This window comes from Emydura macquarii, unplaced genomic scaffold, assembly GCF_026122565.2.
Source record: "Emydura macquarii macquarii isolate MOO-44397 ecotype Brisbane River unplaced genomic scaffold, CSIRO-AGI_Emac_v2 contig_2365, whole genome shotgun sequence".
NCBI lineage: Eukaryota > Metazoa > Chordata > Testudines > Chelidae > Emydura > Emydura macquarii.
Window position 1 is genome coordinate 1,020,308 of NW_027132502.1, and position 15,342 is coordinate 1,035,649.

General features: G+C 45.0%; 1 protein-coding gene across 1 annotated transcript; it reads left to right on the plus strand.

Annotated features, from left to right (window-relative positions):
• Nucleotides 1-7,645: 7,645 nt before the first annotated feature.
• TMEM207 (transmembrane protein 207) lies at nt 7,646-14,344 on the plus strand. The gene is made up of 5 exons (XM_067561018.1): nt 7,646-7,784; nt 9,651-9,688; nt 10,173-10,217; nt 11,260-11,402; nt 12,204-14,344. The coding sequence occupies exons 1-5, from the start codon at nt 7,710-7,712 to the stop codon at nt 12,365-12,367; spliced, it is 465 nt and encodes a 154-aa protein (XP_067417119.1). The 5' UTR covers nt 7,646-7,709; the 3' UTR covers nt 12,368-14,344.
• Nucleotides 14,345-15,342: the final 998 nt, after the last annotated feature.

Sequence of the window (15,342 nt, forward strand, 5' to 3'; positions counted from 1 at the left end):
CTCATTCAGATCTATCTATGTTTAGGGCCTCCTCACTGTAGCAGCTGTTTGCCAGATGTTTCCCTGAAAACCAGTATTTTGGACAATTTATTACAAACATTCACTGGAATCTTTTGGAGGTACTAAAAAGTTACACTTCCTGTTAGCGTGCCATGACAGATTCCCGCTTCCCTTAGCTGGCTCTTTCTTGAAAGCAGCTGTCTTGTTAGTTCTTAGCACTTGTGTGATACAAAACAAAGTGTACAAGGGAGACACCCACATGACACATGGCCAATCTTGACTAATATTCAGTATTTCTCGGCTTTTCCTCTGAACCAGACATAAGGCTTGAATGATTCACGCCTGCTTTCTGCCGCTTTTACCCCCATTGGCACGGAGCATGTGTGTAAACAAATGGGGCTGCCCAGGGGACACGGAGGACAAAATCTGTGGGAGAACAGTGGGATTGTCCAGGTGTAACATAAGGCCTCGTTCAACCTGCAGAACCTTCTTAATGGTGGTGATGCAGGAGAACCTGTTTCGTGCTTTCTTCACAACACGGAAGAATTGTTTACCCTCATCTAAGCGGGCGATGTGCTGTAATCTTTGACTGCTGTGCTAGCAGGCTGCATGCACACTTCATTGCTCACGTAAGCCCAGGGCTGCGTTATCCAATTTTGTAACTGCAAACAGTTGAAGGGCCAGCTGAGAAGGTGTCCAGAGGGGCAGACCCCTGGCTTGGCTATCCCCAGACTCTGAGAACGGAGGTATGGGAGCTGAAGCTGCAAGAGCAGTGACAGCGAAATGGGGGTGGGAGAGGAAAGCTCGTGGAAGATTTGGATGGGAGTAAAACTAATTGTGATGGTGCTCTGAAAATGTTCAGATAGCAAACCATGCAAACGTCACGGCTTCTGTAGGCTCAGAACATTGCAGGCACCAGGGCCTCCCTGTATTCCTCTAATCCCCCCTGCCGCTAGTTCCTGTGTCCCAGCCTGCCATGCCCCTCTATTTCAGGGACTTGCTGCACCCCGTCAACCCCTCTATCAACCCAGGGGCTCTGTGTTTCCCCCGCCTCCCTTGTTCCATGCCAGATGATCCATTTCCCCTCCACCCTTGGTTCAGTGTGCCCCCTCATTGCCCTGTCCCATGTCAGGGTCCCCCACCCCTACCAGAGACTCTGCGTGTGCCCCCATTCCACACACACCCCCCACCACTGTTCACCTTTTGTTTTCTCTCTGTCTGGGAGAGAAGCGTTTCAGGGACTCACACTTTTAAATTGTTGTGGGAGATGGGACAGGGCTTCCCCGGGAGGCCATTGTTACGCTGGAAGGTGTTAATGGCTACCATCAACCAGTTCTTCCACCTATAGACAAATACAGAGGTGTTGAAGCTGCAGGGTCTGCTATCCGGATACCAGGGGTTCTGTGTGTCCCTGGTTGGGGTTTTCCAATTTTCACCAGAATCAAGGGGTTATGCCCATTGGGGTCTAGACATTGTGGAATTGACCAGATGCGGTGTTGAAACGTTACCACATTCCATCCAGGCCGAGAAATGCCATCCAGCTGAATGTAGGACCTCACTTTGCTTGACCAATGAATGGTTTTGCCTGAAGATCCTGGCTATGTCCAAAGTTCAGAGAACTAGCTATGCCCTGGTCTGTCTTAAAACGAGGCCAGGTCTAAGCATGGAGCACTTGTCCAGCATACCAACGTACTCCACCGCCAAAGCACCCCTAGGGTGGACGTAGCGACAGTATGTTGGGCACAAATCACAGCTCAGCCAACCTCTGACCGACGTAGTGTTGGCAAAAGTCCATTGTGTAGCCCTGGCCTGAACTGCAGCAGTAGTCACACCCCTTGGCAAGTAGCTGCCAACCAACAAGAGCCAGGGAGATAAGGGCTACATGCATGAATCTGAGGCACAGGCCTGGATGCAGAGATGTGTCAGATGAACTTTCTTCTGAATAAGGCTGCAGTTGAGGACTGAGAGTCCCGCAGTTATCTACAGCCCTTCTGGAAGAAGATCTGGGATAAACAAGAGACGGTTGTATTTTGGCTGTTGTACGCAAGGAGTCAGCAGGATTGGCCTGGATTCTTTATTCAAGCAAACTCAAATTAGCATAACAGCTTCACCATCTTGTTAGTTTCCTTCAGGCGCCTTCAGTTTTCTCTTGTCTTTTGAAGTACGGATTGCACTCACCCCTATTCTAATCAGTGATCAGGAGCTCTCAGACAATAGCATTTTTTTTAAATGGAGGAATCCATCTTACCCATCAGGCAACCACTGGTGAGGAGATGAACGGTCTGAGATGAAAGAAGGCTTCCATGCACTTCTGGAAAAAAGAATCCATTTGTAATTAGGATTTTACTCCGAGGGTTATTGTAATAGGACCCAACTGGGATATATTCTGTATATATGCATAGTAAGAGACAGTCCCATGTGTTGTTCAGCCTCTTGGATATTTGGAGATGTTCAGAGCAGAGTGCCCTCCCCCACCCCATTTCAGCTTTTAGGACAAGTCAAAATTAGGTGATCAATTCCTTTCTGACTTCTCTCTTAGCCCGGTAGAACAAGTCCATGAAGGTATGGTGAAAAACTAATTTAATTATACGTCCTAACAGCACAGTCTAAGGCACAAGGGAAAATACTCGTCTGCCTGCCTGTGGGGAATAACACCAGAACATTATTCACAGATAAGGTAGTATTAAAGAAAGGACAAAAGCAAACTTCTCCCTCACATTAGCTACAGGAGAGAATAAACTTCTTCCTTACCCGTGGCACCTTAAATGTGTCTGTCCATCCACCCATCTCACAGACCTGCCTTCCTGGTCCTATATGTCATGCAAATGTCCCTTGGACGTGTCTGCTCCAGGACAGCTGGATGTAAAAACTTCCTCTGCCCCTACCCAGAAGCTCTGTCAGAGAATTCCAGGCCCTTAGCTGTGACCACTCAAGCTTTACATCAACTCAGCTGCCATCAGCTGCCTCTTGTATTCGGCTGGCGTCTCTCTCTCCCTCTCAGCTTGACGCTCCAGCTCTGTAGGTTGGCGGTCACCTTGCCAACTCCACAAGTCACCCTTTGGGACAGTCCCAGTTTGCAGATCTCCTTCCCCTTGAGAACAGCAGGCCCTTTAAAGAAAGGGAGAAGGGATGGTCACAGATCAACGTATGTTGGAGTCTGTCGTTCTTCAAGGCAGGTGGTGGAGTGGTCACTTAGCACCGATTTACGGTGCCTAGGAAATAGCGGGTGGTCACTTTGATGGAATATCAACCAGAAGATCCCTCTCTAACAGTAGGCTGTAGCCCGTCAAAGGCAGCCCACAGAGGCCAAGTGCAGAGATGGTCACAGTTCAGACAGGAAGAGGGAATAACAAAACCTGGTCATCAGTGACAGCCCTTGGAGCTGCAGGTTTATTTTGCACATGTCGGGCTTTTGGCGGGAAAGAGGAGAGAGATTCCAGGAGAAACCCTAGGATGAAAAAACACTGGACACCTGAGTCTCTTTATACATGGGATTAGGCACCCAATAATGCAAAATACTGATGGAATTACGATCGCTCATGGTAGGACACACTCTGCCAGGAGCGTTTGCAGGAGTGGGCCCTTCGGCTGGAAATCTTACTGCAGATTTTCCAGTGATCTCTTCTGGAAGAAGGCTTGCCTTGATTTTTTGTTTCAGGCCCTAGATCCCTTACTACGTGTACAGGGATCCTTACTTAGAGTCACAGGTTTAAGTTGATCAACAAATTGAGGCCAGGAAGTAATTTTCTAGTAGAAGAGCAGTTCTCGAGCGTTTCAGTGTCTGGCCCTCTCCTTAAACAAAAGAGAGAGATTTTAATGAGATTTTCATCCCCTTCCCGCCTCTGAGTCCAGGATGAGCGTGGGTATTGAGATGTGTCATGCTGCAGGAGTACTAGGAAGGGATCCCCAGGCTGACAACATGAGCCATCGTTCAAGAGCCCCTATTCCAGCATGTACTGGCAGGGAATGTCATCTAGAGAAGTGAGCAGGGATCATCCATTAGGGTCAGGTGGATGTATCCATGCAGCCAGTTTCCTGTGACTGTGGGAAGGTGGTCAGTGGTGGAGATCAACCTGGAAAAAAGTTCTTTTACTTTTCAATAAGGGAGCTCACATTAACCATGGAAAAATTGCAGGGATGATACATTGAGCAACTGTTAATTGAAGCAATTCCGTGTGTTCTGCACTGGAGTTCTTGGTAATGGTATCTTACTGAAGAGCAAGGAGGGAATTTCAGGGAAATAATTGCGAGAGGAAGAAATCTGAAATTAGTTCCATGATGGACGATCCCTTCGCAGGTTGAAATTGCACAAGTAACAAGGGTTTCCTACCAATGCCGAGGACACATTCTTAGCTGGTTTGATTTATTCTCTTAAAGAAACGCCAAGGAGTGGTTAGGGCGAGTCAGTTGGTAACTGGTTTATTCAGCCCTTCGTATGGCACAGTACATATGTCCCCTCCAGCGTGTGAGAGATCCTGCTATTCAGAGATGGCAGAGCTACCCACTTCAGCATCCCCAGCCCAAAAGCCCTCAGACGGAACTCTGATTCAATGAACTAGAATTCCTCCCCAGGACGCCATCCATAACCCAGCCTCTCAGCAGCCCTGCCTGAGCGGGCCCAGGGTAGAAGTTTGCCCTTAATTTGAGATGGGCTCAAACCAAACCCAGATCCAAAGATCCCAGCCTATGAGGAAGTTGGATCCAGTTTAGACCTATATGGACCTTTAATAATAATTAACACAACTGGATTGATTATGCGTGCCCAGTGTTATTTAAACTGCACGCCTCTTCAGACTATTGCCTTAGCCTTGTCAATTGTTACCCCAAATGATGGCATCGCTGAATAATGTTTAACTTTCAATTATGGCAAAACTCATTCCCAGCAACACCCGTGGTGTTATATCTGCAAGGACCTAACTCAATGGTGCATGTCAGCCCCAGGCTGTAAGCCGCAGTGACAATCTAGTAATGAGTGTCGAACAAACCAGAGTTGGCTGTTTTGTTGCAAACGAAGCTAACGTGCAAAAGGTTTTCCAGCTGTGCTTTCACAGGAACAATTCTGTGCATCTAGTCTAGGTATCTGAGTAATATTTGTCTATCGATATCAAAGCCCTGTGGACCTTTGGATTCCAGATTTCAGATGCTCACATTATTGTTACATAATTGACATGTTGCACACTAATTAAAGGATTGGTGCCATTCGTACACACAGCTTTACATGCACAATACACTACACACAATTATTATAGTCCCAAGGAGCCCTAGTCATGGGTCAGGATCCCAGTGCGCTAGGTGCTGCACAAACACAGAACAAAAAGATAGTCCCTATCCCAAGAGCATGCAATCTGAGTATAAGGCAAGAGACAACAGATGGTGAGCACGAGGAAACAGTGAGACAATATTGGTCAGCGGGATTGGCTCTGGTCTCAGCCCACCAGTGGTCTAACTGTTGTCGAGATTGTGAGTGGGCGCCATGGCTAAAGAGAGTTCTAGGGAGGGTTTTCAAAGAGAAGAAGGCCAGAGGTGGCTTTGTGGATGTTTATGGGCAGCTCCTCCCAAACATGACGGGAGACAGCATGAAGTCACTTGTTTGACAATTGAACCAAAGGGCGATGGAGGCTGGGACCCACGGGCTGGTTGGAGGTCAGAGTCGACTTCTTGATACTGAATAAGAGATGATGGGTAGGGCGGGGATAGGCCGCGGAGGGCCTGGAAAGTGAAGACAAAGCTGCTAATGTTTGATGCGACAGAGAAGGGGATGCCAACCAAGGGGTGCAAACGTGGTCAAAGAGACAGGCAAAGACAGTGATCTTTGCCCCAGTGTTCTGAATGGGTACAAGTGGGGCACGATTGCGTTTGTCAAGGCCGGAGAGAAGGTCACCTGAGAACCTGGGTATAAAGGGACTTGCAAACTCCAGGCATTTATTGTTCCCTGACACACCCCTGAGCATAAATGGTAGTTCTTCAGTGGTCAGATCCGCGCCCCCAGCAGAGTGCTAACAGATCCTGCTACACCAGAAGGGAGACTATGCCGCCGGGCTGCGTCGTCTGAAGATAGCAGCCGCCGGGACTGGGGAGGAGCGGACTGAAGAAGACACAACCACCTTAACATTACCTATGGATTAGGTGCACTGCAGTGGTTCTTATGCCTGCCTCTGAAGCAGCAAGCGTCAGCCACTGTCAGAGACAAGATACTGACACTGACTAGGCTGGACTATTGGTCTGGCCTTGTATGGAAGAGCAATGGGTCTATGGTTAAGGCATCTGCCTGGGTGTCAGCTGATGGGGAGTGGGGACTGATGCTCAGCTTTGCTACAGACTCCCTGTAACTTTGAGTTAGTTACTTAGTCATTCGCTCTGCTTCAGTTCCCTATCAGTGAAATGGGCATAGTAACACTTATTTCGACTGTCTCGTCTGTCTAGGTTGTAAGCAGGTGCTGTATCTAACTATGACATGTACAGCACCTAGCTCAATGGGTCACTGACTGGGTGGAGGTTTGTAGGCCCTACGGTAATACAAATAATAATAAGTATGCAGTTCTTATGTTGTCTGAATTCACCAGACCTTTATGATCTGGAAAACAGAGTTTGACATCTTACAAGACCTGGTTTTCTTATGATGTTCGTCTGGCGTTTCCACGTCTGCTTTGTCTGGAGATGGTTCAGAAATATCCTTTCTCCTGCTATTTATTTTGGTGCTGCCATGTTCAAACCGGAGTCGGATGATGCCAGTCACATGCCAGCAAAGAACAACCAACCAAACTCCGTTGACTCTCAAGGTTCAGGTTCGTCTTAAGGGAAGGGCACAGATTTGGGTTGGTTGATGCTTTTATCCAAATTGGATCACCCATGCTTGGAATTCTGACAGAATCTGCCCCGATAAAGGGGTTGACAACCCCAGGTGGCTTAAAAAAAAATAGTTCTCAGTGCTTTTTTGAAGGGATTAATGGCACAATCCAAAACCTTCCAAGTCAAAGCGCATCTTTCAGTTTATTGCAGGGAGCAAACACAGAAGGAAATGCCTTCCCTCTATCTCTAGCCGCTGAATTACAGCGTAGTGAATAACATACGCCCAACAAATTCACACTCCTTCTGAGATCATGTGTAATAGAATAATGGTACTAGGCTAAAGCATCCAAGGCCCACAGCGAACGCACACAAGAGGAATATGTATCCAGAAATAAGCTCTCCATGCCAGGCCCTACTCACTCCACTAATGCTTGTGCACTGAAGCTGATGGAACTATTTGCATGGGCCAGGCAACCAGGATTTTCCCTTGTTGATGTGAGCCAACCCTCCTTTCGCGCTCCCCTGAGTAATGCCACTGAAGTCCCTTATTTACAGAAGGACTGGTCCTGCAGGGTAAGGTACGCCTGCAGGATGTGGTCCTGTATTTGCGGCAGGTCCAAGTAAATGTACAGCATCGTGTTAATAGGGAACCAGGCTTTAGCAGCGGGAGCTTTAGAAAGCTACCAAAGGGTCAGAATATTTGCAAGAGGCTGACCTCAAACTCATATTCGTTTAGGACTCACGGCTATTTGAGTGTGTTCATGCAAAGCAGTGTTCATTCCCTGGCTGTTGTTCCCAAGTCACAAGGAGCTCTGGGATGATGTATTCCATGGCTCAGAGGATAGGGATATTTAAAAGTTGCAGCTCATACAGGCATAAATGCAGCTGTAAACAGAGCCCTACAAGGGTTTCTCTTGTTAATGTGGAAGTCCAAAGCTTTATGTCTCACCTGGCTGATCTCAGAAATTGGAGGGCTATGTCTGACATTATTCCAGGTAACAAAATCTTTTATTGGGGTCAGACTGTGATTGATTCTAGGGCTCTGTTGGGCATGTTTTTATTCTTGACATATTTTGGCAATAAAAACTTTTAAAAGATCTTTTTAAAAGACCTGCCAAGTAGTTGGGATTTTATATTCACAGCCAGTTCCACCTACTGTAGTGATATTTTTCTTCTACTGTATGAATCCTTTTATTCAAGATGTTGCTGCTGAAATTAGAAAGTACAATGTCTCCAGCTGAATTAGTTAGATTTCATTTAAGACAGTTTATTTATCTACCTCTCATGTTATTCAGACATTTATGTGTATCAGTAACAAAAAGAGTGATGGCTTCACACTGGGACGTTTAAAAGATAAGTCGCATGGCTTCATTCAGCCAGAAAAAGCACTCGCAATTACCCATGATCATGGTGATAAACTGTCTCGGGTTTTTTTGACCTGCTGTCCTCATAACTGGCAGAAGTGAGGAAAACAATTAAAAAATGCTGCACCGCTGTATGTCTGAGACTTGGCAGATGAATGCAATTTTAAAAGGGCACGTCTGGAAAAATTCATTTTGAATTCTCAGTCTCTTTCAGTTCCCCATTTCATTTTAAATCATCCATGAAATTTCATAGCTACTGTTTTATCTGAAGGATTCGTTACACCCAGAGACTTTCGTTATACCTGTGGACTGATCCTGCTCCCATTGAGGTTAATGGCAATGCAAACAGGATTGGGCCCACTGTATAGATGTGTAGGATGATCTGTTGCTAGTGTTGTACAACACAGCTCTTAAACTGATCCCTGCTCATTAGAAATGTGATGTGAGATCTGTCTAAATAGAAATCTGTCTCAGATGCAAAATTGTTTTCAGTTTTGACTCAAAGGAGGACACAAATCTATATGTCTGTCAGACACATACAAAAGAAAATAGAAAGTATAGTAATTATCTGCAAATTATATGTAACGTTTTTATCTAAGACCTAACGCTAATTTGTCCCATTTTATTTATACTGTGCTATTGTATTACTGCACTTCAATATTTGATTTAAAGGTTTCTGCCACACAGCTGGGAAAATGTCCAAAAACATTGCACTGATATTCATTGTAGTTTTTTAATGGATTTGATTCAGCTTGTGCTTATAAACGGATCTGTTCACTTTCCACACACAGACTGGAAAATGCAGTGAGTCGCAGGGAAGAATGTTTGCTGTATTTAAGTGAATGTTCTAAAATATTCCCCAGAAGCAACTTTCAGATGCATAGTTGCAAAGACTGACACCAAAGACCTGAGTCTAAGAGTTGCACGTTCCTCCAGTCATGGAACAGAACCATTCCATGCCATCAGTGTGGCCAGTCAAAACTACTCTGATTACAAATATTGGATAGTCACAATGAATGGCTTGCAAAGGAGTGACAAACCCACAATTATTCACAGAAATTGGTCAGCAACAGATTTTGAATAGCAAATCAATTCCAGTATCGTAAGCCTTTCCCTTAATACTTGTTTGCATGTCTTTGCTCTTGAACTTTAGCATGTCACTCAGCAAAAACGTATTTCCCCCATTAACACTAAACATCTTAACAATATGTCCTTCTCCCAGCTATTATTGGAAAACTAAGGATCTGATCAAACTGTCAACAGACTTCCACTGGAGACAGAGCAAGCCATTAACAGAAAAAAAACTATGGATCCAATCCAGCCTCTAACAGGGCTGTTAGTCTTCATTGTTCAGGCATACAATGGGATTGCACGCACACGTCACAGTCACAGGATCGGGCCCTGCATTTGTCTACAGGCGCTTTTCAGTTCAAATAGAAAAGGATTCTATTAATAACATACTGTATTTGTCCTGATTGATTTCCACGTGTGTTTCATTTAGCAGCCTCAGATCCAAAATGTGAACCTGAGGAAATGTAAGTATTCACATTCTCCACATTCTCACTGATTTTCGTTCTGTGTTAGGAATTTTACAGGCAATACAGAGTAAGGCATACTCAAAATAATCTATATGCTCTAAACAAGAGGACCGTGTTCATACCGTTAATATGAAAAGGGAAAGCAAGCATGTATGATCATACAGCAATGGCTGTATGATCTTAATTTTTCTTCAGAAAGAGAGAGACACAAAGGGGAGATCATAGCTGGTTCTTCTTATGATAATGCATAATTGTGTTGTTAACGTAGAAAGAAAGATTGTGGTGTACAATCAATTTAAAAGAAAACAGTTATACACCATTAGACACGTCACATTAAATAAACGTTGGACTAATATCAATTCCTTAATAGAACTGATTCTTCCATCACTTCAGTTAAGGAAAACACTGCAACTGATTTGATGCGAATGGCTCAGTGCTGTCCCAACACGTTGTCTAAGTGATATATTTCTTTAATTGCTAGATGTGTTCATTACAATGAGGAGAACCTCAGTGTCTGGTGTGTCTGGTAAGTACTGAATCCTTCCTAAAGACAGAATTGGCAAAACAAAACAAAAGTCTATACTGATATATAGACAGGAGAGCCGAGTGAACCCAAACCCAAAACATCCAAAATAATTTAATTTGGGATAGAATAAAAACTGAAATGCTTTTTGGTTTTGTGGAGGTTTGTGGGGTTTTTAAAAATGTTTCTGGGTGTTTTCACCCTTTAAAAAATAAACAACTCTAGCTAAATTTCTAAATAAAATGCCATTTTGAAACAAAGCATTGGCATGTCTCATTTTGAATATGTGGAAATGTACTGTTTTGACTTTTTCTAATATTTTTAATTTGACTGACAGTATTTGCCTAATTCAACCTGAAACTGCATTTTTCAGCAAATAAACTATTTGACTGAAAAATGTCGTAGACTCATAGAATATGAGGGTTGGAAGGGACCTCAGGAGGTATCTAGTCCCACCCCCTGCTCAAAGCGGGACCAACCTCAACTAAATCATCCTAGCCAGGGCTTTGTCAAGCCATACCTTTAAAATCTGTGAGAGGTGTTGCCCATCTCTTATAGATATGGAGAGAGAGATTGATAGCTAGGTACCATTTATCCTAACATTTCACCTGCATTTTCTTTGCTGAAGCCAATTATTTTGTGTTCTGTCTTTACTGGATCATTTCTCCACATCCCCTTTACTATTTGCATTTTTAATGGAAAAAAGTCAAAAATTTTCACAAAAAGTGTTTTGCAGAAATTTTGAATTTTCAGGATAAAAATTCAGCAGCTGAAAGCAGCTGCTCCAAGGCCCACTGGCCACAACAGTCTGTACAACTCTGGTCAAAAAATTGCCCCAAAATAAGATTTTTTTTTTTTTGCAAAAATTTTCAACAAAATTTTAATAATTGGACTAATTTTGCCCTTCTCTTAGTTAGCGAGTCTCTTCTCTTCTGCAGATTGAACCCGCTCACTTCCCCAAACCTGCCTTTCTGGCTCTCATGTCTGAAACCACAGGCCGTTGCTACCTGCTGTTGATTTTTCCATGTCTGTATCTCTCCCTCAGGTTTCTGATCTTGTTCTTTTTGGCCATAATCCTGTCCTGCGGGATCCTCTTCTGCCTGCAGTGCTGGCTGAAACGCCAGAGCAGCTTCTCCTCCCGGCGCACGCTGGCCGTGTTTGCGCTCAGTGACACCGACTCTCTTTGCGGTTAGTTTCCATCTCAATCTTTTTGGGGCTTCTCATCACTAACGCTGCTCCCGTAGGGCCCAACCCAAACGTCGGTGGCAGGGCCAGAGTTGTGGTGTCACTAACTCAGTAGGTAAAGTGATGCAGCGTTCAATTCAGGGATCTTGTCTCCCCTCAGCTGAGAGTTACTGCACTGGGCTTCCTTCCAGGAGAGCTGCCCATCTCATGGAGCATTTAAAAAAATCATTAGGCCTCATATTCATTGAAACGTTGCCACAGTAGAACATAGGTGCTGGGTTGACTGGGCTCAGGACCTACCACAATGCACCTAAGGGCTGTACCCAACACCCATGGAAGTACCTGGGAGTATCTCCATTCGTTTTGATGGGCATTGGATCAGACCTGAAACAAGCACCCTTCAGAAGAAACCCCAAGGATTTGCTGTCAGACTAAGTGCCTGAGCCATGATAATCCAAGACGAAATCTTGGTAGATTTCGGGGTCAGGGTAAACGATAGACTCTCTGGGAAAGTCACACCAGACTCTTGGCTCCTTTGTCCTCTTGAATTCAGAGCTCCCCAGGCCACAAAGTTATAGTTAGCTGGTCCCAGGGCCCTGAGATACAGCCGCTGCGTGTACGTGGCAGATTTTCTCTTGTATTTTTCTTTCGAGTGACTGATACGTCAATATCTCAAGCCAGTGCAGCTCTCACATTGTCACTTCCCCCCCGCCCCACACACACATTCACCTCAGTCCCCCAGCTGTGGTTTCACTCAAGACCGGTGTATGGTTACCAAGGAAAGTTCCATTTTTCTTTTCCCAGTACGCGAAGCTTCCCCATGTGCGCTTTCCGGAGTCCATGCTCACTCTCCAAACACGGAGCCGTGCCCTTCTCCCTCCCGGCCCTGCAGCACCAGGGGGACTCGATCACCTCCTTCCTACGAGGATATTATGAAGGCAGGCAAACCCGAGGGGCCTGATTCATAGCCCCGCAACGGAGTTACTCCAGATCTACACCAGTGTGAGAACAGAATCAGCCACGAGGCTGAAGAGGAAGTATTTTATTTTTGCGTTTAAAAGGGGAAACAAAATGCAAATAGAATCAACACCCACTTTTCCTTTATACTCCAAAGGACTATACGTTTTTGCCTCCCTCGCAGGCTCAAAATCTGGATCTGAATTTCAGGCGACTCCAAAGTTTAGGTCTGTTTTGTACCCAGCATTTTGGGTTCATCCTGAACATTTAGCCTGTTAAATATCCTGATTCCTTCCTGGCACTCACTGCTCACTGCCATTCAAGAGCGAAGGCTAATAAATGACTTGGGTAGTGGCTAGAAATAGATGGGTTTGCTTCAGTCGTTTGACAGTGGGCCAGCATGGCACCATGTAGCAGAGTTACGCTGTTATACTGTGCAGTGCAATGTAAATATGCCACGTGTGGGTGACGGGCGACTTGCCTCCCGGGAAACCACGTCGCATGGTTTAAAAGATATGGCTAGTGCAAAATGCAGCAGCTTTGAAGACAGCAGAGGGAAAGCACGGAACATGGAATTTTGCAAGAGAAGCCAAATTGTAATGTTGCTTTTGTGATTTTCAGATGATGTAAATACTCTTCACGTCAGTATTAATACGGTGCCTGTCTCCACTGCAATATCTATCATAACCAGACAGGAACGGTGCTCCGCACTGCAGCTCTGTGTGCCGGCCTATGAGACAACGGCCCGCTTTCCCACTGCCCCGTTCCTGGCCTGCTGACTTCCCAACCTCACTGAAGCTGAGATCCAAGATTCTGGTTTTGGCTTGGAAAATAACAATAGTTTATAATTAATCAGACACAAAATGTTAGCCCAAAGAGGGTAGGAAGCATTGTCTAGTGGATAGGGTCACTAGATTGGGGCTCGAGAGCTGGCTGCAATTCCTGGTGAAGCTATAGATTTCCTTTGCAACCTCAGGCAAATCGCTTGATCTACCTTGTGCCTTAAAGAGGGTAATAGCACTGCCTTTTATCACAGGGGTGGTGTGAGGATACATCCACCAAAAGTTCTGAGGGGCTCGTATGTTGCGGTGATGATGGTCATACAAGTACCTAGATAGAAAATGAAACCGATTAAAAAAAACCAACTATTTTTGGAGACAAATACTCTGCCAGCACCAAGCCAAATTATCTCAATAACAACTTATTTTAGAAGCTGCCTTAATTCTGAATCTCATTTGACAGACAATAACTGTTACTGTAGTGAAATCATTGTTCATGCCTGAGGGTTAAAGTATTACAGATATTAGTAATAAAAATTAACATGCACAGGCCCCAGTCCTGCCAGATGCAGAGCATCTCCTGAGTGTCCTCTCTCAGGATCAGGCCCTGTGTGTATATATATGAATCACTTCCCCTACCTGACCCTTTTAGATTATGCTCTGAAGCATGTTATTGGACTGCACTTGTAACCTTAACTTGCGTAGACAGGTAGCTGGCAATAAATTATCCATCACTTCCTCTAATCCAGACAAGACATTTACTTCAATGATCTCTTCTGGCAGTGAACCTCAACAGAGGTTCTATATTTTATTCTGCATAAAGCGTTACCGTTTTATTATTATTTCCTTGGGTCTAAATATGTTGCTTCTTTTAATTTCATTGACTGTCACCTTCTAGTCATATTACTGAAGAGGCTAACAAGCCAGGAGTGCTCAGGTTTTCGCTATACACCCTCATTTTGAAGACCTCATTCACAAGATTCAGTTAATCCACGTTAATTTCACGTTAATTTCAAAGATTGTAACTCTTCTCTCCAATTTCCAGCAGAGGGCGATACAGACTAACAGTGGTCAAAGGGCCTATTGGTCACACTGAAACTGAGCTTGGGAGAGAGAACAGGTTAAGTCAGGCTGCTGTGTTAATACTGGGTTTTCAAATTTGATGTGTTTCACCTTTGGGTGCTTTATTTATTCAAAAAATAAAATGATTTAACCCATTTGTGTCAAGTGGCATGTTTGATCTGCAGGAATAACCACTACCATAAAAGGGGATAAAGAAAACGAGACAAAGGGAATCGCAGAAATAGGCGGTGACGTATTCATGATTGTGAGATGATATCTGTGACCACAGAACTACCCTATGGGCTGTTCTAACACCGATGGAGGATCAGTTTGTAGGGGAAAGGTTCATAGAAGATTAGGGTTGGGAGGGACCTCAGGAGATCATCTAGTCCAACCCACGAATTCATCCGCGAAAGGGCTCAGTGCAGTTCTTTGGCGTGTTTTTGTTTCATGGGGGGTGAGTGCCCTTGTCTGGCTCACTGATCTGAAATTCCCAGGGTCAGCCCACAAGAGCCACTGCTCTCTATTGCACTGGATTATCTACAAGGGGCAGGTGAGAAGCAAATAACCAGTGGATACTGGTGACATCTGAAAGTGAGTAGGGAAACTTGCATTTTGCCGTGATGCTGGGAGTACCTTTCCCAGACCTGAAGGAGAGGTCCGTGTGGCCCGAAAGCTTGTCTCTCTCACCAGCAGAAGTTGGTCCAATAAAAGATATTCCCTCCCCCACCTTGTCTCTCTAAGGAAACTCAACACAGTAATATCATTTTTGACAGTCTACCTGCTGGGCTGGGTATACAACTCCTTATACACACACCTACACATCTACTCGACAGGCAGCCCAGGTCAGCATGCCCTCCAGGATGAGTTGAATTCTCACCGGTGCATTGACACATGGGGAAAGTGGCACTAGCCATGCTGTACTTGTACAGTGGAGAAATAGGTGACCTTCCTCGACAGAGTTGTCAATCCATCACCTTTCGCCAGTGTGATATTCTGGGAGGGATGAGCATCAGTTCCCCTGAAAAGTATACTGGTGATCTAAGAGGGTTTGAGCAGACGGGGGAACGTTGCTCCCTGTCTGCGAGCTTGGTGTGGAACAGCTACATCACTGAGAACCAGTGGTTTGTCGTAATAGCTGGAAT